This window comes from Pinus tabuliformis, chromosome 5_1 (genome assembly GCF_031772625.1).
Source record: "Pinus tabuliformis cultivar Carrire ecotype Pingquan chromosome 5_1, CPIR1, whole genome shotgun sequence".
In the NCBI taxonomy this organism is placed as follows: domain Eukaryota; kingdom Viridiplantae; phylum Streptophyta; class Pinopsida; order Pinales; family Pinaceae; genus Pinus; species Pinus tabuliformis.
The window spans coordinates 639,445,245-639,471,354 of record NC_142305.1 but is presented as its reverse complement, the minus strand read 5'-3'; the positions used below and the strand labels follow the sequence as shown (position 1 = coordinate 639,471,354).

Below are 26,110 nucleotides of genomic sequence, written 5' to 3'. Positions count from 1 at the left end.
AAAGGATGGGGGTATTCATGGCATTAACGGTAGGTGATTGAGGTGGATGAGAGGGAGATCCTTATTCTTTATTTTTGGCATTGGAGGGTTTTATTTTGGGAGGAGGAATATGGAGAAGGAGAGGGGAGAGAAGGGAGAGAAAAGTGAGAGAATTGCATCTATTGGAGAGTATTGGTTCTAACTTGGACACACTACAGCTGGTTGGACTTGGGCTCGAAGGGATAGGGAACCTATGGAGGTTCCATGGGCTAGGAAATCATTCCTAGTTGGTTGGGAGGTAAATTGAATTGGGTAGCCCAGCAGGAGCATCCCAAAAGAGTCAGGAGCATCTCAACAGAGTCATCAGACCAGGTATTCTTCAGTCATTTATTTTATTTATGTAAATTATTACAAGTTTTACATGTTGTAGATAAATTTTTACAAGTTATACATGTTGAAGATTAAATTAATTTATGTCCATGCTTATGATGTTTTATAAACCTTAAATTTCCTTTTTATGAAATTTTGTGAAATTTATTTGAATGTGTAGTAGTAGTTAGAGGACCTATGGTTGGGTCCTCACATATGATATAAGAGCCTAGATTCAAAATCTAGACCTTAAACCCCATGTACAAGCACCACTCATAAAAAAAATACCCCGCATAAAAAAATTAAAAAATAATAAATAAATGAATAATAATAATAAAAGCAGGCGTCAAAATTATTGACATGAATTTTGACATATACATGGAACAAGTATGGTATAACCCTCACATATACATGGAACAAGTATGGTATAACCCTCACCATGATAGCCTTGACCATGATTCCCATTACTATTATGTCTTTCGCCCTTATTGTATGCTCCACCATAAGAATTGCTAGAGAAAATGTTATATAACCTTGGCCATGATTTTGAATGCCTTTGTATGTTCCACCATAAGAATTGCAAGCACAGGCTATATAACCCTGACCTTAAATCTGATTTCCATTGTATACTCCACTATTATAATTTTGACAACTATCAGAAGGATACCTATGTTGATATCCTTGATTATGAGCTCTACCATGTTGATATATTTGATTATCAAGTCTACTAGAATATGAACTATGACTATAAGGCTTCTTGGTCTCATAATGAGAATGCATTTCAAGTATACCATCCCCAATATGAGCTTCATGTTGCACACCAAGCATAACCTCATGTTTGTAAACTATTTGCACTCCAAGTGTAACCTTCTTTAATTGCAGACTGTTTGCAATAAGAAGATGAGCAGATTTTCCTAGATGGGAAGTTGAGACAAGTCCAACAGAAAATTATGTAAAAGTAATTCGTTGTGCAAATCAGTTCAAGACAAGTCTTTCCTTATGTGCACAGTTTATCAGTTTTTATAAAGTTATTGTGCAGTTGAGATAAACATAAATCTTTGATGGGTGAAAGCTATATGTTATGACATAGGGGAAAATCTATAGTTTTTTATTAAAATTTGTGTTGTTCAAGATTTTGACAAAAAATAAATTGCTTAGTCATAAGACTCTTGAGTATTAAAGAAAAAAAATGCAATCAGAGACTCTCTAGTATTAAATAAGTAGGGTTTAAGTGCAAGTCTTGGATGATTTTAGGAAAAGAGTAGTTGTTCGGGCAGAGTATTGCTTGTGAATACACTAGGGACTAGTGGTTTTCTTTTTAAGGACCACTCATTGCAAACTGGACTCTTGTGGTCACTGAGGAATTCAAACCAATTGCAATACTAGGAGTTTAAGAAACTACTTTGAAAGGAAACAAATTTCTCTCCAGTTGCCAAAATCTAAGGATACAAAGTGTCAGAGTTCATAATTTAGAACTATGATTGAAATTTTTACAATTTGGGTGGGTCGATTTAGAATTGACAATGCTCCCCATGAACTAATCTTAGATCATGGTAAAAATTTGTTGATACCTAAACTTTATGCCAATTTCTTCTCAATTTGTGACCAACAAGAAAATTTATCTACTAAAAATTAGCTTACTTGATTCTATATCCATTAAACTGAAAGAGTTTTAGGAGTTATTTTGCAGAAATATAGTTAGAATGGCTTTTGGTGATCCAATTTAAATAAACTTAGTTCTACGCCCACATGGGACTACAAGAAGCTTTATAAAATTCAGCATTTGAAAAGCTAACATAGTGGAAACTTCTCAGTTGAAGCACTTTGCAAGATTTCCTTCTGAAAGAGATTAACAATAACTCCACAGTTACAAACCTAAATTTATGTTGATTTTGTCATTATTTTTTATACCCGACAGTTCGACTCATTCAAATAGAAAATTTTAACTAAAAGATAGACCTTGACAGATACTGAAAAAAAGAGGCTCCGAACATTTTAGCACATTTCTATGTTATGGAAAATTCCAATAAATTTATTTGAATAAGAGTCTTGTACAAAAACCCGACAGTTAGAGCAAATGTAGCATGAGAATATTGACCAACACATAAAAACGTACTAAATTTAAGGAATTGGAAAAGCATCTGTGGATTCTTAATTTCATTACTTAAAAATCCAAGAACATTATTGGATCTTCGTCCTTACAAATAAACCTAAATATACCAACAAACAGAACCTAAGGATTATCGCAGTGTACATCAAGATCACAACGAGTTCAAGAAATATTTCTATGAACGTGCTAAACAGATTGCCTTTCCCTAAAGCTTTCTTTCAGCGGATAATCCCCATATACTAAACACATAAATGCCCATGCACTAACATATGAACCTAATATTATCAAATTAGTCTTAATTGGAGAAACTAAAGTTGTTACTGCAACTTAACCAACTTGGTTAAATGCAATGAAAACATTGATAGGATCTTGAACCCTAGCTAGCTCAAATATACATAAAACAAAGGATTTTTCTTATAAAAACCAACAAATTTTCCCCCAAAAAAGGATCAAAAATATCTAGGCTCAAATCCAGGTAAATTCAACAACGACGTTCTAAAATTATTTCAATTCGAGTTGCAAGTCTGATTCTTGCCTGAAATCAAAACCTGAACTGAAAGATCAAAATCCTTAGTGGAGTCAAGGGACGCAAAGATCTGTGTTTCCAAAATGCAAAACCACATCATCAACGCCATGCCTTTTCCAGCGAGCTTCTCATCCTCCAAAAAGGGTGTGCAACACATGCAATTGACAAAAGGAATAAAGAACAAGGGAGCCTAAAAAGAAAGCTCTGGAACATGACCCACCATTATCCCTGCCTGCATGGCTTGATAAATCTCTCGTTCAAACCAACGGCTCTGACATACAATAAAATGCGACTAAATTTGGCGAACTTCGATAAGATCATAACTAACTTTATTGACAACAGATGTCAAAATAAGGGCAAAAGGTAGACGAATCTAATTAGGATGATATTCACAATGAAATTCCTATCAACGTAAATATATGTTAATTCAACCATTTGGGTTCCTCGTCGTGAGGTTCAACCCCAGCCCCAAATTTAGAATCATGTATATCAAACTCAACTCTGTGTAGGAGGCATATTCTACATAGTATCTTGGCTCATACAGGCATAGCACCAGCCATCTTAAGAATATTAAAACCCCAACCACAATCAACTGACCAAGAATCATCGAACACAAGTATTTTATCATGCGCTTGCAAGGAGTGTGTTTTTTCAATAATATTGTCTACAATATATCTATATTGATTTTGGGGGCACCACTGAATTATGGTGATTGAAATATAATTATTTGTTTATAAAATCAGAAACGGAGAAGACTACGCAACATACTCAGACAAACTAAGATGATAGTGCTACAATGAATGTTGAGCGATTTTCCATGAGATATTTGTTCAACATTTATTGCTCAAACTATAATCTGGAAGGGAAATGGAATGAAATGGTGAATAGGGATGAAGAATGAAATGAAGGGAAGGAGGAATAAAAGGATGTGTGTATTTGATTTTCTAAATTGTTTATTAGATTTTCCAAGAGGATAAACACACATTATTAGGGTTTGAGATAAATCTCAATCATCCATTTCCAATATAGGGAGGTCTGTTGGCCAAAAATCAAATCACTCAATTTTAATATTTACTAGCATAGATCCATTTTAAATATGGATCTAACATGAGCCAAGAGGGATCCAATTTCTTCACATGTAAAAAATTTTTATGAGTCAACATTATTTAAATGTTTTGTATAATTATTTAATTTTTTTTATTTTTGGATTTTTCATCATTTTTATTTTGGCCGACATGAACAAAATTTCAATTCAATTTTGATGATGGACAAACAATGTTATCATACTGAGTTGTAGAATGAGCCTCTCGTGTTGGAAACAGTGAGAGGGGTGGTGAATCAGTGTTTCTTATTAATTGTTCTTTTTATCACCAAAACATATATATGTATGGAACACAGAAATGGATAGTTGAAATAATTGCTTTTATTAACACAAACAGTGCAATGAAATAAATACAATATATAACTAGTTGTAATTAGTTGCCAAGCACCAACTTGGACTTTTGTGAGGCTCCAACCTCCAGAGCACCAACTCTGTTCTTCCAAGGCAATAGTTTTGCACTTAGGAGCACAAACTCCCAAATATTCCAATCCTTTCAATTCTGAGACTCCAACCCCGTGGGCTCCAACCCAAACCTGGTATAAACTGGTTTGCTGTAGTTCTCTGCTCCCAAACCTATTGAGCTTCCGCTTCACTCCTGTCCTCCTGCTTCTCCTATCTCTCCTGCCTCTGCTCCCTCTGCCTCCACTTCAGCTTCCTCTCACACTCATTATTCGCACACACACTTCCTTGTTTTTTCTGTTTTTGTATTCTTGATGCCTCTAACTATTCGTTTCCGCTTCCCACTGACTCTTCGGCTTCTTCCATGCTTGCTTCAGCTTCCTCTGCACTGGCTTGTCCTTTGGCTTCCCTCTTCTCCATTGATTTGGCTTTTCAGTTTCCTCTGCGCTGGCTTTCCATTCAGCTTCCTGGCTTTTCGGTCGCTGTGTGTTAAAATTGTAACAGAGCCCTGTTTTTTCAATGATAATAGGCATACATAGAGGCAGCATTGTTTAACAGACATGCCACGTCCCAATCGCAATCGCAATCGGCTTTAGTTCAGCCTCCAGAACTATCGGGAGCATTCCTTAATGTATTTTTTCCTCCAAACCCCGCGCACGGCAAATATTCAATTACACAGGAAATATGAGAAAAAATGCGACGGAAACTCTAAAGGGTGGACTTCAAATATATTTCACCCGCAACTATTCCTGTATCGGATCCGCTACATAAATCGCAATCGGCGATCAAGGCTTCCGGGGCTTTTCCTTTGTATTTCGGTCTTTACACCGAAACCCGCCAATACATTGAAAAACCTTTATGTGCGGAACTCAAGGTTTATACAGTCGGGTTTATAAAACCCATCGGGTCCGGTTGTGCAATCGCAATCGGCAAAGCGAGGCTTCCGGGGGTCCTTTATATATTGACCCCATGACATCGCCGATGGCCAACGGGCCGATCCTCCTGCGGATGCGATATAGCATTGAGTTGTGTTACAATCAGACCATCGGGTTCGTGACATACATCGCAGTCGTCGCTCGGAAGAGTGACAGCCCTTTGTGTATTATTGCGATGGGCGGATGCGATATAGCATTAAGCCATAGCACAATGTTGCAGCGGGTCCGCATGTATTGCAGTTGTATAATATACATATAGATATCGCAGTCGGGGGTTTGGGGTGATGGCACATAGCCGAACCGCCGATTATCACATCGTCGATACATATGTATATATGCGCCTATATACATAACCTTCTCCGCTCTGATAGTGTATTCGCCATATAACTAAGTCTTTCTGCCCCCGATAGTGTATTTGCCATATATGTAAGTCTTTCTGGCCTCAATAGTGTTGAACGCGCATATATATCTAGGTTTATGCCTCTGATAGTGTTAATGCATCCTTTGCTCCTTTGATATCTCCCGATAGTGTAATCTGTGGCATATATGGCTCTCAGTAGCTCATTTGCATACATATGACCCTTTTGTGGCATACATTTCTCTGATAGCTCCCGATAGCTCTGTTTGCTTCCTACATTGCTCCGATGGCTTTGTTTGCTTCCTCTAGCTCTGTTTGCTTCCTCCGATGGCTCTGTTTGCTTCCTCTGGCTCCTCGAATATTGCCATATTGACATCAATGACAATCTATGTCAACATCTCAGCTCAATTAAATAATATAAAAATGAATTAAAGAAAAATGATAGTTGAATTTTTAAATTTTGAAAAAAAAAAGTTATAAAACATTTTCAACATTATAAGAGTAAAATTATAGATTTGATTAAAGAGATAAGTGTATATTAAAGTTGAAGTTAATTAGATTTATCTTGATTGGTTGAGAGTTCTCTTATTGAAAATAAAAACATGATAGAAACTATTAACCAAGAAAAAGTTATTTTAAAACATACTCCAAACTTATTTAATCGTTAACTATATAAATTAAATATGTTGAAAAAAATCAAAATTTAATAAATTTATATATTTTAAATAATCTTTAAAAAAATATAAAAATAAATAAATAAAATATATAATTACATTTATATTGAAAAAAAAAAAAAAAACTTAAAAAACTTAACATTCATTAAAATAATGAAAATTAGCCTTCATTATAATAATAATTTAATTATTTCACCAGTTTTCAAATTATTTTATTTATTTAACCATTTTCAATATCAAATTGAACAATATAAATAAATAACCTCACTGTGCGTGATTAAGAAAACAAAGGATAAAACATGTAAACCCAACCGGGCCACTCTCATGAGAGTAGCCACCCCCACCCAACAACACATCGCCACATCCGCATCGATTACTAAAAATGTTTTCCTTCAAACTGAAATACAAACCTTCCGTCGCAGTTTCAAACACAGTCGCACTGCTTATTCCGAAAAATGTAGCATATCTCTTAGGAGTAGTCTACCTAGGCGGTAGAATGGCCCGTTTTCCGTCACTGGCCGGAAAATTGTCCGACTCCGACCACCGTCAAGTCCACTTGTCTGCACGTCAGCGCCCAAAATCTATCTGTCAATTTAATTGTTGAGGATACTCGGTGTCCTCAAGGGTTTTACAATGAAAATAATAGCAACCAGGAACCAGTGACGAGCTGCAGAGTTTAGGAATTGCATAGCGGAGGAATTGCAGAGCGGGAGGCGCCGAGTCCGGGAGGAAGGTGAGTGAGCAGCCCGCGCAAATCCTCATTTCGAATTTTCAATGGCAATAACTCTCCAGCTTGGACATGATCTGTCAGGGGATGTCAGGATTGCCAACCCGATCGGATCTTCTGTCAGGAATGTCAAGATTGCCAGGGGAGGGTGGCAGAGAAGGAGGATGGCAGAGCTAGGGGAGGGTGGCGGAGGGCGGAGGGATTTCCGGTGGCCGGAGCCAGACGATTTTCCGGTCCGTAACGGAAAACGGAAAATGGACCATTCTACAGCCTAGGTAGACTACTCCTATTTTAATTAGTAATTATAATTATTGATTTTATAGGAGTAGTCTACCTAGGCGGTAGAATGGCCCGTTTTCCGTCACCGGCCGGAAAATCGTCCGGCTCCGGCCACCGGCAATCCCTCCGCCACCTTCCCCTAGCTCCGCCACCCTCCTTCTCCGCCACCCTCCCCTGGCAATCCTGACATTCCTGACAGAAGATCCGATCGGGGTTGGCAATCCTGACATCCCCCGACAGATCGGGTCCAAGCTGGAGAGTTATTGCCATTAGAAATTCGAAATGAGGAATTTTGCGGGCTGCTCACTCACCTTCCTCCTCGACTCGGCGCTTCCCACTCTGTAATTCCTCCGCTATGCAATTCCTAAACTCTACAGCTCGCCAAACTCTGCAGCTCGTCACTGGTTGCTGGTTGCTGTTATTTTCATTGTAAAACCCTTGAGGACACCGAGTATCCTCGACAATTAAATTGACAGATAGATTTTGGGCGCTGACGTGCAGACAAGTGGACTTGACGTTGGAACAATCGCCATGGTTTACATGACAATAAACCCCCTGTTTTGAAGAGCCCGCGTTTTGTTGCTGTTATTTTCATTGTACAGGTATGTGAGCCTCCAATGGGTGGGAAAAGTGGCCTGTTGAGAGCAGATTATATGCAAGGAAAAACCAACCCAAGGCAAATGGATCATCAAACATTATCTATTTTTGTCCAGCAATATGTCAAATAGACATTCAACCTGGTTTTCATAGCTGAACAAATATCATTGCTTATGTAATAGATTTCCGAGGTTGCTAATCGATGGGCCTTATGGAGCACCAGCACAAGACTACAAAAAGTATGATGTCTTGCTTCTTGTTGGTCTAGGAATCGGAGCCACTCCATTTATCAGCATTCTCAAAGACATTGTCAACCATATGAAAGTATCTGAGGAAGAAGGCGTAAGTTTCTTTAAAAGTTTTCATTTTCGTTTTGATCCCCGAGCTTAAATCTTTGATTTTCTCCTCTAAATGGTTAGCATTTGCAGAGCATTGCAAATGTAGGGAAGCGTGAGAAAAAACCTTTCAATACAGTTCGTGCATTTTTCTACTGGGTTACTAAAGAGGAAGGATCATTTGATTGGTTCAAGGGAGTCATGAATGAAGTGGCAGAAATTGATCAAAAGGTACACACCTTCAAGTCTTTACTTCTGTTATACACGCCCTTGCGATTCAATGATGTTGATTGAAGCAAGGAATGAATCACTGTCAGGGCATAATTGAGTTGCACAACTATTGCACAAGTGTTTATGAAGAGGGTGATGCTCGATCAGCATTGATCGCTATGTTGCAGGCACTAAATCATGCCAAACATGGTGTAGATATTGTATCGGGCACCAGGGTAAGTCAATCACATTACAACATTCAAGATTTACATGTTCATGTGAATGAAGAATTTTTGTCAATGCTTATGGGAATTTGATTCAATTAATCTACACAGCTTTGCACACACTTTGCCAAGCCTAATTGGAGAAACGTCTTCAAGAGTATTGCTCTCCAGCACAAAGACTCCAGAGTGGGTATGATTTTCTCCAACCTAACCTTGTGTCAATGATCTGATGGCTGTTCTGTGACAGATTGTCAACTAATCCTTTGAAACCTCACTTCTTTCTCTACTTGATCTGCACTCAGAGGTTTTCTACTGTGGTCCTGCTGCTCTTATTGACGATTTGAGGCAGCTTTCATTGGATTTCACACGCAAAACTTCTACCAGATTTGACTTTCACAAGGAAAACTTCTGATGCCCAAGCGGTTCAATTGTTTGTGTTATATTAACTTATTTGTGCATTCATGTTATTAACACCCCAAGAGGCAGGGAATCGAAGAGTCTATCCCTTACTTGCCCAGAAGTTATAGCCATTGTCTGAAGAGAAAAAATGGGTCTCTTTTGACAGTTGTTTTCTTTGTATATTAGAACACGAATTTCAGAGCCATACAACAAAGAACATAGAGGATGAATCAATTTTTTCTTCCTTCATCTGCAATCAAATATCTTTTGATTGATGTTCAGAGTATTCCTTGATTTGCGATTAAACTATGGTACATCTAAATTTTTGCAGATTGGATTCAAATCCTTTTACTGACCTCTCTTGTTGTTTCTCAGAACTTTCCAAACTCTTGAGATGCTTTTGTACTTTGTGTTGTGATCGTTATTTTTGTGATGCCTTCTTAATTGCAAGTTTATTGGGATTTTGTTTCATGTTAATAGAGTATGACTTTCTCCAATGTATGTAGCCTCTCTTTTCCATTCTCCAGTGAAGATTAGCACACTTCATTATCCAATTGGGATTACTGAACTCTGGTATTTAGTTGCTTATGTAGTAATATGACCCCATTAATATGTGTCCACAGCTTGTTTGAGATCAGAGAAAACTTTGAATATCATCTTACTTTCAATCTTAGTAGGTAATTCTCTGTTTATGTACTGTGATAATTAATCAACTTTATGTCACTACATACATGTGCATTGTGGAAAAGATTGTAATTTTCTTATTAAAGGACTTGACATACTAATGAAGGCATTATAAACCATAAGCTGCATTGTAAGCCATAAGCTGCATAGTTCTTGTAACTTCCAAGAGTTCTTATTATAGAACAATTTGGAAGTTACATGAGTTTCATATGTAATGTCTGTTGTAACTTTTATCTGAGTATTGTTTGTTTCTAAGAGTTTCAGAAGACTGCACCAATCATATTTGATTATTGATTTTCAAGTTCTAAGAAGACCTTTCTTTTCGAAGTAGTAAATTTTGGACATTACAGACATTTGATGATCCATTAAACCTAATTCTAATTTATACACGATAAAACAAATCTATAATTGACTTCTGCAGATAAAGCTCAACCTTAGATCTCTATCGAGTCATCACATTAAAGAAAGAATTCAAAATTGCAGATTGTTAAATTTTTATGAATCACTTTGCTTAAGTTTCAAATGGTGGAACAGTCCAAGATTGGATTAAATCCCAATACCTAATATACTTCAAAGACAGTAAAATTGCTAATAGCTTAACATTGATTTCATGCTCACAAATTTGTGCCGAACCATATATTATAAATTTATGATCCAATAGGGATTGTCGAATAATGTTGCAATGTTGTTGAGGCCTATAGAAGTCAACTACAACTCAAAGGTCACAATGGTAAGTTATATTGCAATTTCACTAAATATTTTGGAGTTTGAGCAAATCTAATCTTGGATGAGTTTAGAGGTTAAGTACATGACAATTGAATTGAATTTGAATTCTTGATGAGGATAAATTTGACAAATTTTATTGAAACTATGAGTATTCATGGTTGGTTGTTGCTTCACATGGTATGGCTCTCAAGCCAATTGAATTCTTGATGAGGAGAAATTTGACAAATTTCATTGAAACTATGAGCATTCACAGTTGGTTGTTGCTTCACATGGTATGGCTCTCAACCCAATATAAGGAGTCACTTGTATAATTAAATAGTAGGTTGTTTAGCAGTAGAAATCAAAATATATGTACAAATCATTGAACCATATTATTTTTAGAAAAATTGTTGATAATGGGTATAAACTCTAACTAGTAAGGACACTATCTCTTCCAATTTTGTTGAATTTCAGTTAGAAACAATAATAGATATTTGCTTTCTATAGAAGCAATTGACGCTTAGTTTGGAGCTTCCCATAAAAACATTAGGTTCACAAGTGAAACATATACTTTAAAGTTGTAGGTTTGAAAGTCTTCTCCTCTAATACTCATTTGCTATGAACCAAATTATCAAAAATAACGTAATGAACATTAACTATTTTGGAGTTTGAGCAAACTCCAAATCTAAACCTATACATAACAATTGAATTGTTGAAAAGAAGTTTGACAAAATTCGACAAAATTAGTTGAACTATGAGCATGCATGGTTGGTTGTTACTTCACATGATATGGCTCTCAAGCCGATAGAAGGATTCACTTGTATAAGTAAATAGTAAGTCACCTTAGCACCAAGCACTAATAATCAAAAGATATGTACAAATCATTGCACCATGCTATTTTTAACAAGTTTTTGAATTGAATATAACCCCAACTTGTAAGCTTGAATTGAATATAACCCCAACTTGTAAGCAAATTAGCTTTTCTAATTTTGTTGAAATTTTAGTTTAGAAACAATAACAAATCTTTGCTTTTCAGAGAAGCAAGTGACACTTAGTTTGGAGCTTCTCATAAAAACATATAACTTCATGAGTGAAACATATATTTTGAAGTTGTAGGTTTGAGGATTCTCTCTTGTAATACTCATTGTTATGAATGGAATTTACCAAAAATAACATAATAAACGTTAATTATGCTAAAAGATGAGGCACATGGCTCTCATGATATCAATAATGATAAGTTAGAAAATGACTCATAAAGTTATTAGGAGAATAACTCCTCATAACCATAAAGATAACAACATCAAATGATCATATGCCAGTGTGTATATAAATGATTATACTAATCTCTTATATACACTAACTCTCACTAATTACTCATGTGAGCCTAGTGTCATGACCATTAGAGTTTGACTAGATTAGTTTAGATAGCTTTCTCACAACATCAAGGCATGTACAACTTAAGCAAAGAAGTCATCAAAAAAAGCAATTTCAATGTTTTCTTACAGTAGTAATGGAGAAGTCTAAATGAGCACATAGTTAGACAAATATATATGTTCTTGTTTGGTAGAGGGTGCATGCATGCCTTCAATTAATTTTAGTTTATGACAAGTTAAGATTCAATGGTACCAATTTAAATGGAGTTAGTATATTTTGATAGTGTTTCTTTTGTTAGTCTTTAGTTTAGGTTTTAGTTTAGTTCCCTTGTAGTATGCATGCATATCTAAATTTAGACATAGTGCATGAGAGAGAGGAGTTTTCTAGATTTAGTTAGGGTGTTTCCTAAAGAATGATAACACATGCTTACATTTTGTCAATCTTCTCTAGATAGGCACTCAATAATAATAGAAAGTTTCTTATGCATGTTATGCTACTCAAATTTACAGATAGGGTTTTCTATCCTACCTAAGCACAATTTGGAGATGGAATGAATTAATTGTACCCTACTCTTAGTCTATGAAAGAGTTAGAGGATCTTCCATTAAGCTTGTTGGTGACCTTATGTGTTTTTTTTTTTCCAGTATAAAAAACAACATCTTTCATTAATAATGTGAAAGAGGTTACATTAGCTATAGTTTGTGTGCTAACATTGCACCAATAATTAAGAACAAAAACCAGCGGGAGCAGAGGCTGCAAAAAGACAAAAATCAAGACTGGATCCTCCCATAAAGAGGAAAGAAAAGAGAACAAAATGTCGTGATCATGTGCAAAAAATCAAACAAGCGATAACAAATAAGTGCCCTGCCACAAGAACAGAGTACACAGTGAAGACACCAATGATGTTAGAACATAAGGGTCCAATAGAGAAGAACCAAAAGGAAGAAAAATAAACAGAGCCCCCGCTAGAACAAAAATGCCCCTGAGGTGATGATTGAACCATTGACCAGGTAGCCAAAACAAATCTTCCCAGGCAGAATAAATGCACCACACTTAGAGAGTTGGTAAGTCAATGCATTCTTCTCCCTAAAGATGTGGCAGAAATAAATGGAGCTGAAGTAAGCCTTCAAAGATGAAATTTGCTCCAACCAGCGGATTAAGGAAGGCACAGTAAGAGAGTGATGGCCCATGGCCCAATCAATCACTGTCTTCGAATCTCCGACAATAAGGATCTCATCAACAACTAGCCAAGATGCACAATGCATAACACCCCATAAAGCCAAAATCTTTGCTCTCATATTGGTGCCATAACCACCAGAGCAATAGAAATGGAAAGCATGGGAAGAGTTGAGAATGATATTGGAACCACACCCACACACACCACTTGCAGAGGCACTATCAAAAAATCCAATGGGATATGTGTCAAGGTGCTTAATAATTTATGATTTAAGTTATAAGATTATAATTTATTATTTTCTAGACTTAATAAAATAGTGACACATATTTGAGAGTTTTATTTTCCATGTATTTTATGGTAGTGTTTCAACTCACATCTATTTGTAGATTAGTGTATTTGAAGGATGTTTTTTGATAGGGTTTTCGTATTAAAGTTACTCAAGGTTAGTTTTTCTTTGAGTGCATAATTGGAATACCATGGTTTGAGTAATTTTAGTATGACATCTAAACACATTTATTGAAAATTTCTAGGATTCAATGTATGGGTATGCCTGCAATCTACAAGAGGGAGGAGTTAGAGGCTTTTAGGAGTGGAATTCCATAGTTTTAGTGAAAAATCATATCCATGCTTGATAAGCGTTGAAGAATGAGATGCCTAAGATCTTCCAATAATTGGAAGGTTGTGTGAGATCTCAATTGTTGATTTGTTTATGTGTTTTTGAAGAGTTGTGGTCATGACCAATTATAGTCTCTTAAGTTGTCATTTTTTGGAGGGTGCTTCCATTTGTCTTTCATGGAAGTGCATGTTACAGAGTGATGAATCTCTTGGAAGAGATTAAGTTGTAGTACCTTGTGGAAAAGGATGTGGTTCTTCCCCTAGATCCCTATTAGGATTTTACCGAGCACATTGGGAAATTGGTCAAAGCAAAGGAAATCATTCTAGATTCGATGAAGGATGATCTAACTACTCATATCATAAAGAGGAAGATGACAAAGGATATGTATAATGCCATGCTCTCCTTGTACCAAAGTAAGAACATGTCCAAGATAATGTTGTTGAAGAAAAAACTAACTAGTAGCAACATGAGAAACATTGATAAAATAACTAGGAATATCACAAAGTTGAGATATCATCTTGTAACAATTGGTGGCAAGATGGTAGAAAATGAGTTAATTTAGATTTGTTTGAATGGAGTTGGTCCATCTTGGCATGCTTTTTACAATGTCTATGTGCTTATGAGAATATACCTTCATTTGAATGTCCATGTGATGCCTTTGTCAAGGAGGAGATGAGATTGAAGATAGGTTTAGGAAACTATGAGGATGTACTAGACCTATCCATCATTGAGAAGGTGAGGAAGGAGGGAAATAAAGCAAGATTTGGGAAGGGTTAGAGGAAAATGTAATATTTAGGGTATTCTAACTAGAAGAAGGATTTGAGTCATATCAATTGCTTCAAGAGCAACAAACATGACCACTTTTCTTGTTAGTGTCCTAAGAAGAAGAAGTGGAAGAGTAAGAAACAACATCACTAGATATTGTCTGTAGGAAGTGCAAAAGTTTCAGGTGTGGATGTGTTCAACGCCAGGCTTGACATTACCTTTGCTAGGATGTCATGCCTTTCCATTGACATATTTTTAAGTGTTGGGTGGTATATAGATGGTGAATCCTTTTGATATATGATGTAAAATATATTGGCCTTATGTAATTTAGAGGAACAAGGAAATATAGGTGGATTTTGGTGATGCTGACAAGTGTTCAGTGAATGGGTTGGGATCTATCTCATTCCACATGCTAGCAAGAGAAATTTAATGGATCATCAAATGTCTGTAATGTCCAAAATTTACTACTTCGAAAAGAAAGGTCTTCTTAGAACTTGAAAATCAATAATCAAATATGATTGGTGTAGTCTTCTGAAACTCTTAGAAACAAACAATACTCAGATAAAAGTTACAATAGACATTACATATGAAACTCATGTAACTTCCAAATTGTTCTATAATAAGAACTCTTGGAAGTTACAAGAACTATGAAGCTTATGGCTTACAATGCAGCTTATGGTTTATAATGCCTTCATTAGTATGTCAAGTCCTTTAATAAGAAAATTACAATCTTTTCCACAATGCACATGTATGTAGTGACATAAAGTTGATTAATTATCACAGTACATAAACAGAGAATTACCTACTAAGATTGAAAGTAAGATGATATTCAAAGTTTTCTCTGATCTCAAACAAGTTGTGGACACATAGTAACGGGGTCATATTACTACATAAGCAACTAAGTACCAGAGTTCAGTAATCCCAACTGGATAATGAAGTGTGCTAATCTTCACTAGAGAATGGAAAAGAGAGGCTACATACATTGGAGAAAGTCATACTCTATTAACATGAAACAAAATCCTAATAAACTTGTAATTAAGAAGGCATCACAAAAATAACGATCACAACACGAAGTACAAAAGGATCTCAAGAGTTTGGAAAGTTCTGAGAAACAACAAGAGAGGTCAGTAAAAGGATTTGAATCCAATCTACAAAAATTTAGATGTACCATAGTTTAAACGCAAATCAAGGAATACTCTGAACATCAATCAAAAGATATTTTGTTGCAGATGAAGGAAGAAAAAATTGATTCATCCTCTATGTTCTTTGTTGTATGGCTCTAAAATTCATGTTCTAATATACAAAGAAAACAACTGTCAAAAGAGACCCATTTTTTCTCTTCAAACAGTGGCTATAACTTCTGGGCAAGTAAGGGATAGACTCTTCGATTCCCTGCCTCTTGGGGTGTTAATAACATGAATGCACAAATAAGTTAATAACACACAAACAATTGAACCGCTTGGGCATCAGAATTTTTCCTTGTGAAAGTCAAATCTGGTGGAATTTTTGTGTGTGAAATCCAATGAAAGCTGCCTCAAATCGTCAATAAGAGCAGCAGGACCATAGTAGAAAACCCTTGAGTGCAGATCAAGTAGAGAAAGAAGTGAGGCTTCAAAGGATTAGTTGACAATCTGTCACAGAACAGCCATCAGATCATTGACACAAGGTTAGGTTGGAGAAAATCATACCCACTCTGGAGTCTTTGTGCTTGAGAGCAATACTCTTGAAGACGTTTCTCCAATTAGGCTTGGCAAAGTGTGTGCAAAGCTGTGTAGATTAATTGAATCAAATTCCCATAAGCATTGACAGAAATTCTTCATTCACATGAACATGTAAATCTTGAATGTTGTAATGTGATTGACTTACCCTGGTGCCCGATACAATATCTACACCATGTTTGGCATGATTTAGTGGCTGCAACATAGCGATCAATGTTGATCGAGCATCACCCTCTTCATAAACACTTGTGCAATAGTTGTTCAACTCAATTATGCCCTGACAGTGATTCATTCCTTGCTTCAATCAACATCATTGAATCGCAAGGGCGTGTATAACAGAAGTAAAGACTTGAAGGTGTGTACCTTTTGATCAATTTCTGCCACTTTATTCATGACTCCCTTGAACCAATCAAATGATCCTTCCTCTTTAGTAACCCAGTAGAAAAATGCATGAACTGTATTGAAAGGTTTTTTCTCACGCTTCCCTACATTTGCAATGCTCTGCAAATGCTAACCATTTAGAGGAGAAAATCAAAGATTTAAGCTCGGGGATCAAAACGAAAATGAAAACTTTTAAAGAAACTTACGCCTTCTTCCTCAGATACTTTCATATGGTTGACAATGTCTTTGAGAATGCTGATAAATGGAGTGGCTTCGATTCCTAGACCAACAAGAAGCAAGACATCATACTTTTTGTAGTCTTGTGCTGGTGCTCCATAAGGCCCATCGATTAGCAACCTCGGAAATCTGTTACACAAGCAATGATATTTGTTCAGCTATGAAAACTAGGTTGAATGTCTATCTGACATATTGCTGGACAAAAATAGATAATGCTTGATGATCCATTTTCCTTGGGTTGGTTTTTCCTTGCATATAATCTGCTCTCAACAGGCCACTTTTCCCACCCATTGGAGGCTCACATACCTGTACAATGAAAATAACAGCAACAAAACGCGGGCTCTTCAAAACAGGGGGTTTATTGTCATGTAAACCATGGCGATTGTTCCAGCGTCAAGTCCACTTGTCTGCATGTCAGCGCCCAAAATCTATCTGTCAATTTAATTGTTGAGGATACTCGGTGTCCTCAAGGGTTTTACAATGAAAATAACAGCAACCAGCAACCAGTGACGAGCTGCAGAGTTTGGCGAGCTGCAGAGTTTAGGAATTGCATAGCGGAGGAATTGCAGAGCGGGAGGCGCCGAGTCGAGGAGGAAGGTGAGTGAGCAGCCCGCGCAATTCCTCATTTCGAATTTCCAATGGCAATAACTCTCCAGCTTGGACCCGATCTGTCAGGGGATGTCAGGATTGCCAACCCCGATCGGATCTTCTGTCAGGAATGTCAGGATTGCCAGGGGAGGGTAGTGGAGAAGGAGGGTGGCGGAACTAGGGGAAGGTGGCGGAGGGCGGAGGGATTGCCGGTGGCCGAAGCCGGATGATTTTCCGACCGGTGACGGAAACGGGCCATTCTACCGCCTAGATAGACTACTCCATTAAAATATCTTCACTATAAAATAAAATAAAATTAATAATTATAAATGAGATACAAAACTTATTAATGTGTCACTTCTACTAATGGTTCGTAATGTTGTATTTCTCCCTCCACCAAGGCCACTTAAGAAACATAAGTCTTATTCATTGCCAAGATCTTTTGAATCTTGATCACTAAATCAATCTTTTACAAATATTTCCCCATATTGGAAGACATCACTTTTAGGAATATTTCCCCATAGCAGAAAAATAGATAAGCAATCACTTGACTAAAAAGCATTGAAAAAGATTTTAATAACGTCTTACCCTTCTTATAATATCAATTATTAATAATTAAACCAGTTTAAATCTATCTTAACTCAATCTACCAAGCACTAAAAAAAATCAAATGTATTCAAATATATTTTAACTTTAAAAAACATTTACACCAAACAAATTTAATCCTCTAAATTCTTGATAAATCCTAAGCTAATAATTAAACAATACCCTACAAAACATTAAGTGAAATAAACCGTAATTTGAAAAGTTTGATAACTCTGATGAGTAGCTCTCAATTCTCCAAAGTTCCATAAGGTCAGGGACTCCGTGGTTTGAGCAGACTAGGCATGAGGCCTTTCGGGTGGGCCCGCCCAGGATCATTCCGAGGAAAAAAAATGTTGAGACGTTTGGTGTGTGTGGGGCCGGTACAAATTTAAGACCTTTAGGAAGTGGGGCATATTAATTTAAGACGTTAAGGGTGTGGGGCTGTACCAAACTACACAAATATTGCCTTCCAACTGTCAACAAGAACAGCAATGAAGGGGAACAACCAGAGTGCCGCGGCCTCATGTTGCGACAAATCCGACGAGAATAAAATTCAAAAAATAATGGGAACACGCTTCTCCTGCATTAAAATAAATGCTTGATTCCAACGAACACTGATGGAAAATGACCGTTATGTCTGCACTCTGTCAGCACGACCCCTTGTGTGCGAGTTACTGGAAAAAAAATAATAAATATTAAGTTGAAACTTCCCCTTCAGTGTGACAGTATTACTCTACTGCAATTCCTGCTGTCTTAATTCCCCATTCCTTCCTGCAAGCGCCACATTTCGACAGCGAAAGGCCGATCAAGCATATATATTCGCTGCGCCTTGGATTCGATCCTGCGACGATCTATTACAGGGAAGCTCGGCTCGGTTAGTTTCTGCTTACATGGCTTCGGAGCGCCTGATCGCAGCGCTGGCAATGGCGCTCTTACTCGGTGAGAACTCTGGGAAGAAAACCCTCTCGGAATATAACTCTGGCGAACGTCTGACTGATCGATTTGGAATGTTTGTTTGTTTGTTTTGTTTTGTTTCAGGGTGCGGTGGAGTTAGCGGAACAGTGTTCACATTGGTGAACCGGTGCTCGGAAATGATCTGGCCGGGCGTCCTGACGGGAAGTGGCGGGGCGTCCCTCGCTGGAGGTGGCTTCGCCCTCCCACCGGGCCAATCCACGCCGCTGGAGGCCCCCGCGGGCTGGTCTGGCCGCTTCTGGGGCCGCACGGACTGTGCCTTCAACGCGTCGGGCGCCGGCTCCTGCGCCACGGGCGACTGCGGGCGCGGCCTCATGTGCGATAACGCCGGCGGGGTACCGCCGGTATCCCTGGCAGAATTCACGATCGGTAACAACGGCAACAAGGATTTCTACGACGTTAGTCTCGTCGACGGCTACAACGTCCCATTGAGCATCAGCGCTGCGGGCGGCAACGGGGACTGCCGGACTGCCGGGTGCGTCGCAGATCTTCGGAGCAGCTGCCCGATCGCGCTCAGCATCGGGGGCAGCGACGGGAGGGTCATTGCCTGCAAGAGCGCCTGCAATGCCTTCGGAAGTCCAGACTATTGTTGCACTGGCTACCACAGCACCGCTCAGACGTGTCCTCCTACCGAATACTCTAAGGTTTTCAAGGCTGCCTGCCCTACGGCGTACAGCTACGCTTATGACGATGCCTCCAGCCTAATCACTTGCAGCCAGGCAGATTATACCATCACCTTCTGTCCATCAGCCGCAAGTAATTAGAGGGAAATTTTCTTCATTCATTCTGTAATGTTCTCTGATAATACCTGCATATATTGAAGCAATTTTTCCTAAATTTCGTTTTGGGTAAATCTACGGTCGCTGCATCTTCGAATGAAGAAACCCACTTCCGCATAAAGTGAGCGGAGGAACTATTTTTTTTCCTGAAAAGAGATAAACATTTACCGCTTGAATTTAAAATAAAATTGTAGAGTAGCTTTGTCTTTTGTAGTTGGAAGGGTATATGTATATGTAATTGTATGGTACAATTTACTTCATTTGAAGATCAATATTTTTGTACTTGCACTGTCGCACCATCTCTCCTGTACTTCGGAATCTCTACACTGAAAAAAAACAAAACTCGAGAATCTCTACACACTGAAAAAAACAAAACTCGAGACTAGACAGTGGATATGAATGGACAACAGTCTAATGAAAGCACCATTCCCATGTGTTTCAGTTTTTTTGGTTCTTTTTTAACTTCCTTCTTGACCGTTACAGATTTGTGTTAATTTTTAATGACAACTATGATGAGATGTAACGTTTGAATGGGAAGTATGATAATGTGGTTTTTTTAATTATTTTTTTAAGAATTAAGAAAGAATTAACTTGAAAAAAATAAGATACGATAAGATTATCAATATAAAAGGATTTTAAATGCAACATCATGTTATAATAAGACTTAAACCTCGGTGGGGACGGTTTTTTTTTTTAAGTTATTACTTTTCCACTATTCACGTTTGGAAAAACATTATTACTTTTCGTGCTGTTTAGGTGTGGAGATTTATTTTATTTTATTTTTAATTTTTCTGACATTATTACTTTTCGTGCTGTTTAGGTGTGGAGATTTATTTTATTTTATTTTTAATTTTTCTGGTTACCTGTGTAGAGTTTTTCAAAAAAAAATATTATTTTTTTATATTAAAATTTGTTAGGTTTTTTTTTTAAATTATTATTTTTTTGTGTTATTAAGAATTAAAGAAGAGTTAACATATATAAGATAATTAGTATAAAGACAATTTTAAATGGAGTATTATGTCACAATGATATTTCAACTTAGATATGGTCACACCACTTAGATTTCCATGGTGTGCGGCACTCCCGAGATTTCATATCAAGACACTCAACTACTTTTTCACGGACTATGATTCTTGCCTATGTGTTCTATAGCGAAATCACCATTAACTTTGTAGAATTAAGTTTTCAAATAACTTCCACGCAATAGTCAAAAACTTTGTCTTTCCAACACTTAGTCAATTCTTAAATTAACCTTTAATAATTCATTTACTTCTTTACAATGTATAATAAACAACAACAATAAACCAATATATAGGAATGAACATCAATAACACATTTCAACAAGTACCAACATGCATAGTACAACAATAGAAACTCTTCCCTTTGTATTAGCTTCAACTTCCAAATATAATGTACAACAATTTTACAAAGGATGGACCAGTCATGGCTTAACCAACATGCTACCCAAAATTCTTCCAATTTATAAGGTCATGGCCAGCCTTAAGGCTAGCACCTTGACCAACAAGACCAACAGAAACAAAACACAATCCTTACAATAGAACTTGGGTAGCCAAAGTTGTTTCCAACCAAAGACATCTGAAAACCAACAAACTCTTTGCGCCAAGAGGTGCATTCTTCAGCCAAGTATGACCCGATGTGTAAGTATGTTCATGCGCAAAATTAAATTTTAATTAATGTCAGCCTACATAAAAATAAAAATAAAAATAGAAATCTAAATAATGTTTATGTTCATCTCGAATAAATAATAATGATGAAAATAGAAAAAAATAATGTTAACCCGAAACAAAAATGAAAATAACCATATAGATAATAAATAAATAAATAAACTATAATACAATTATCTCATGTGTTTAGATAAAAAAAAATTACAATACAAGTATCTCATGCCTTTAATGGTTCTTTTATCATATACGTTAAATTTGAATGGATCATAAATTTACCTTCAATAAAATTGTTTACCACATTAAAATTCCAAATCAAGTAAAATTTTAAACATCTTTACTCTTTACTAAAGTCACTACTATTTCTTAAATCAAAGTAAAAAGGTTAATTCAAGACAGAATCAAAATCTTGGTGTGAAATCTTTTAACATTTCTTTTAATTAATTATTAGTAAAATGAATATTTAAAAGGAAAACCATATCCTGGATATATTAAAATCTATATACACATAAATATTTCCATGTCAAAATTGTAATATTAAAAAATATTCATTTGATATAGTTTTATTATAATTTTTTTTATTATGCCATGTAAAAAACATCATTAAATCTAATATTAATAAGGAAAGATTAACATTCATATTAATATTATTATTAAATCTAATATTAATATTAATATTATTCAACTTAATAGCTTTTAATTAATACAATATTAAATTTAATATAATATTATTTTTTATATTATAATGATATATATTAACTCTAGATATATATGGGAGGGAAGAACAAAGACATAGAGTGATAGAGGTGGAGAGATAGAGGAAGTGAGAGAAAGGAGGAGAGGGGGAGGGATAGTCAGATGGAGTTGTAAGGAGAGAAAAGGAGGGAAGAAGAAATACATAATGATAGAAAATTGGAGAGAGAGGGAGTGACAAGAAAGAGATGGAGAGAGAATGTTTATGGTTGGGGATGAGATAGAGAGACAAAGAAGGAGATATGGAGAGAAGGGGGGGCAGAGGAGAGAGGGAGGGAGGTAGTGACAGAGATGGAGGGAAAAAAGAGAGAGAGAGAGAGTTGAGGGGGAGAGATAGATGGAGGTGGGAGAGAAGGGGAGAGAGAGGAAGGAAGAGACTGAGGATGTGAGAGCGAGAAGGAGAGAGGAAGAGGGAGAGAGAGAGAGGAAGGTACGAAAGGAGGAGAGGGGGGGAGGATAGTCAGATGGAGTTGTAAGGAGAGAAAAGGAGGGAAGAAGAAATACACAATGATAGAAAAGTGGAGAGAGAGGGAGTGACAAGAAAGAGATGGAGAGAGAATGTTTATGGTTGGGGATGAGATAGAGAGACAAAGAAGGAGATATGGAGAGAAGGGGGGGCAGAGGAGAGAGGGAGGGAGGTAGTGACAGAGATGGAGGGAAAAGAGAGAGAGAGAGAGTTGAGGGGGAGAGATAGATGGAGGTGGGAGAGAAGGGGAGAGAGAGGAAGGAAGAGACTGAGGAAGTGAGAGCAAGAAGGAGAGAGGAAGGGGGAGAGAGAGAGAGGAAGGTACGAAAAAAGACATAGAGAGAAAGGGGGAGAAAGAGAGAGAGGAAGGTACGAAAAAAGACACAGAGAGAAAGGTGGAGAGAGTGAGAAGGAGTGATAAAATAGATGCAGAGAGAGGAGAGCATGAGGGAAGAGAGATAGAATGGGGGAGAGAGGAAGAGAATGGGGAAGAGAGAGAATGAGGGAGAGATAGATAGATATGGAGAAAGAGTGTGTATGTTTTGGTGGTGATATAGAAAGACAAAAGAGAGATAGAGGGAGATAGAGATATATATGGAAGGTGAAGAGAGGGAAGAAGAAAGAGATAGAGTGAGGGAAAGATAGATAAATATGGAGAGAGAGAGAGAGAGCATGTGTGTTTGGGGGGTGAGATAGAGAGACAAAGCAGAAGAGATGGAGGGAGATATAGATATAGATGGAAGGGGGAGAGGGAGGAATATTTATTGCACTAGATGCATTGATTTCAATGTAGATGGTGATTTCTAATCTTATTTGATTGATTGCAATGAAGGAGATAAACTAAATTAGAGGGGAGAGGAGGAATGAAGAGAGAGAGAGAAGGAGAGGACTGAGAGAGGGAGAGAAGGCTAAGAGAGGGAGAGGGAGACACAAAGATGGAGGAGGAGAGAGGAGGAGAGAGGGAGGGAGAAAATGACAAGGTTAGAGGGAAAAGAGGAGAGAGAGAGAGAGAGAGAGATGGGGGGGAGAAAGGGATAGAAAGGAAGGACGAGAGAGAGGAGGAGAGAAGGAGGGAGAGTGAGGAGGAGAGAGGGATGGACAAAGAGATGGAGTTAGAAAGGGAGAGAGGGAAGGAAGAAGAAAGACATAGAGAGAGAGAAGTGGAGAGAGAGGGAGTTCCAAGGGAGAGATGTAGAGAATATGCATACGTTTGGGGGTGAGATAGAGAGGCAAGGAAGGAGATATGGAGGGAGATATAGATATAGATGGAGGGGGGAGAGAGGGAGGGATATTTATTACACTAGATGCATTGATTTTAACACACTTGGTGATTTCTAATACTATTTGATTGCTTGCACTAGATGCACTGATTTCAATGTAGATGTTGATTTCTAATTATATTTGATTGTTTGCACTAGATGCATTGATTTCAGTGTAAATGTGATTTCTAATCCTATTTGATTGCTTGCACTAGATGCATTGATTTTAGTGTATATGTTTTCTAATTCTATTTGATTGCTTGCACTAGATGCATTGATTTCAATGTAGATGTTGATTTCTAATTATATTTGATTGCTTGCACTAGATGTATTGATTTCAGTGTAGATGTTGATTTTTTATTATATTTGATTGCTTGCACTAGATGCATTGATTTCCGTGTAGATGTTGATTTCTAATCCTATTTGATTGTTTGCATTAGATGCATTGATTTCAGTGTAGATGTTTTTTTTAATCATATTTGATTGCTTGCATTAGATGCATTGATTTCAGTGTAGATGTTGATTTCTGATTTGATGTAACTGGATGTATGATGGTACATTAATTTTAAAGTGATTGGATTAACAATGTGATTGATTTTAGTGTAAGTACAAAAAAATTATTGACAATGTGCATTGATTTTTGTGTTATAGTAATTCAACCTATTAATATTGGAGAGCAAGAGAGAAAAGGTAAGATGTTTACTACAATAGCTCGAGTTAAATATTTGAATGGTTTACGATTTCAACTGCACTTTTCATATAATCAATATGAAAATATGGCAAAACTAACAGGGGTGAAAATAAGAATAGTAGAAGAAAATAGTTGAGATTGATCACAATGAAGACTATTTGTAATTGACTACATTCTTATTATTCACATTTTTTTCCATTCAACACTATTACATTGTCACTTTGGTTTCAAAAAATTTATTTCATCATTTTTCATAATTAAAGTTATTAACAATATTTATCATCTCAACAAATTGAGGTAACTCAACAAATTTAAAATTAAAAATACTCTTCAAGATATATTTAGTAATACCTGGAGGGACACTATTAAGAATTTATTAGTTGTCAAAAATTGTGATGCCTAAAGTTAAATGAAATAGATGTGAAATATTAATCCTCCTATAAGCTATTGACAAGATTGTCTTCCTTCTTCATCACCAACTAATTACTAATGGACAATTACATACATATATAAAAATATAAGACAAACACTATAACATTCACAAACATTACCATCCAAATCCAACCTCATAAACACACAGACCACTCAAAGCATCCAAACACAGACTTACAAACCATTCAAGGCAAGCAACGTAGACTAAACTAAATAATAAAATTATATGGTAATGCCAGGAAAATAAAACATAATGTAAATTTCAAAGTTTGAAGTTTATCTCAAACATATACATAATAATGATAATCTAAAAATATGACATTGTTTCCCTCAGCTGGAACTAGCGTAGATCCATCTAACTTTATCTATCATGCACCGAGAGGGATCGAATTCCTCAAGGTGCAAACCTTTCCTCAAATTATACACTCCAAAAAGAAATTTTGCACCTCGAAAAATTTGATCCCTCTTGGCGCATGATAGATCCCGAGTTAGATGGATCTAGGCTGGTACTTTTCCTAGCTTGCGCTAGGGTGAGCTCACCTCAACGCCCCTTTGCCTTCGTTTTTTTGTCCTTTCTCAAGTTATCTACCTCAAACTCATGTGCACTTCAGACCTTCGGCTATCTCTATGTTTTTTTCTTGATGCCTTAGATTGTGTAGCCTCCTTTTTAATTATATGTTCCCTACCCAAACCTTGGTTTAGGTTGACTCGTTCTTCTCCATGCAAGCGCCCCTCTATTTGGATTCCTTAGCATGCGCCACACATGACGCTCAGCGTTGGACACCCAGTGCCCTGCCATCGTGTGGGTGCACCCATCCATGCTATTGTGCACCACATGTCTACTCGTAGCAATGTTGAATCGACCGCCTGCTCGTCATGCCTGCATGTTTATCCAACTTGCGCGGCGCGTCCAATGTTCAACCAACATAACCACTTGGAGTATTTTCCCACTAGCACTTTCCTATTAAGAATGTGTTGCATGGGGTTACAATCAGAAATAATGATAGTTTTGCGCAGTAGAATG

The 26,110-nt window shown here is 36.9% G+C and overlaps 3 protein-coding genes across 3 annotated transcripts; 2 read left to right on the top strand and 1 right to left on the bottom strand.

Moving 5' to 3' along the window:
- The first annotated feature begins 7,945 nt into the window (after nt 1-7,945).
- On the top strand, nt 7,946-9,236 carry LOC149166600 (respiratory burst oxidase homolog protein A-like). Its single transcript, XM_089431369.1, has 6 exons — nt 7,946-8,060; nt 8,238-8,397; nt 8,484-8,621; nt 8,708-8,836; nt 8,936-9,014; nt 9,127-9,236. The coding sequence occupies exons 2-6, from the start codon at nt 8,374-8,376 to the stop codon at nt 9,234-9,236; spliced, it is 480 nt and encodes a 159-aa protein (XP_089287495.1). The 5' UTR covers nt 7,946-8,060; nt 8,238-8,373.
- Nucleotides 9,237-16,009: 6,773 nt separating this feature from the next.
- LOC149166599 (respiratory burst oxidase homolog protein C-like) lies at nt 16,010-17,272 on the bottom strand (the record flags this gene model as incomplete). The annotated part of the gene is made up of 6 exons (XM_089431368.1): nt 16,010-16,118; nt 16,207-16,310; nt 16,410-16,538; nt 16,625-16,762; nt 16,849-17,011; nt 17,115-17,272. Coding segments are annotated over 6 exons (801 nt in total), but the record flags the coding sequence as incomplete, so codon positions are not given.
- A 1,498-nt stretch (nt 17,273-18,770) lies between these two features.
- Nucleotides 18,771-20,085, top strand: LOC149166598 (pathogenesis-related thaumatin-like protein 3.5). The gene is made up of 2 exons (XM_089431367.1): nt 18,771-18,991; nt 19,091-20,085. The coding sequence occupies exons 1-2, from the start codon at nt 18,943-18,945 to the stop codon at nt 19,786-19,788; spliced, it is 747 nt and encodes a 248-aa protein (XP_089287493.1). The 5' UTR covers nt 18,771-18,942; the 3' UTR covers nt 19,789-20,085.
- Nucleotides 20,086-26,110: the final 6,025 nt, after the last annotated feature.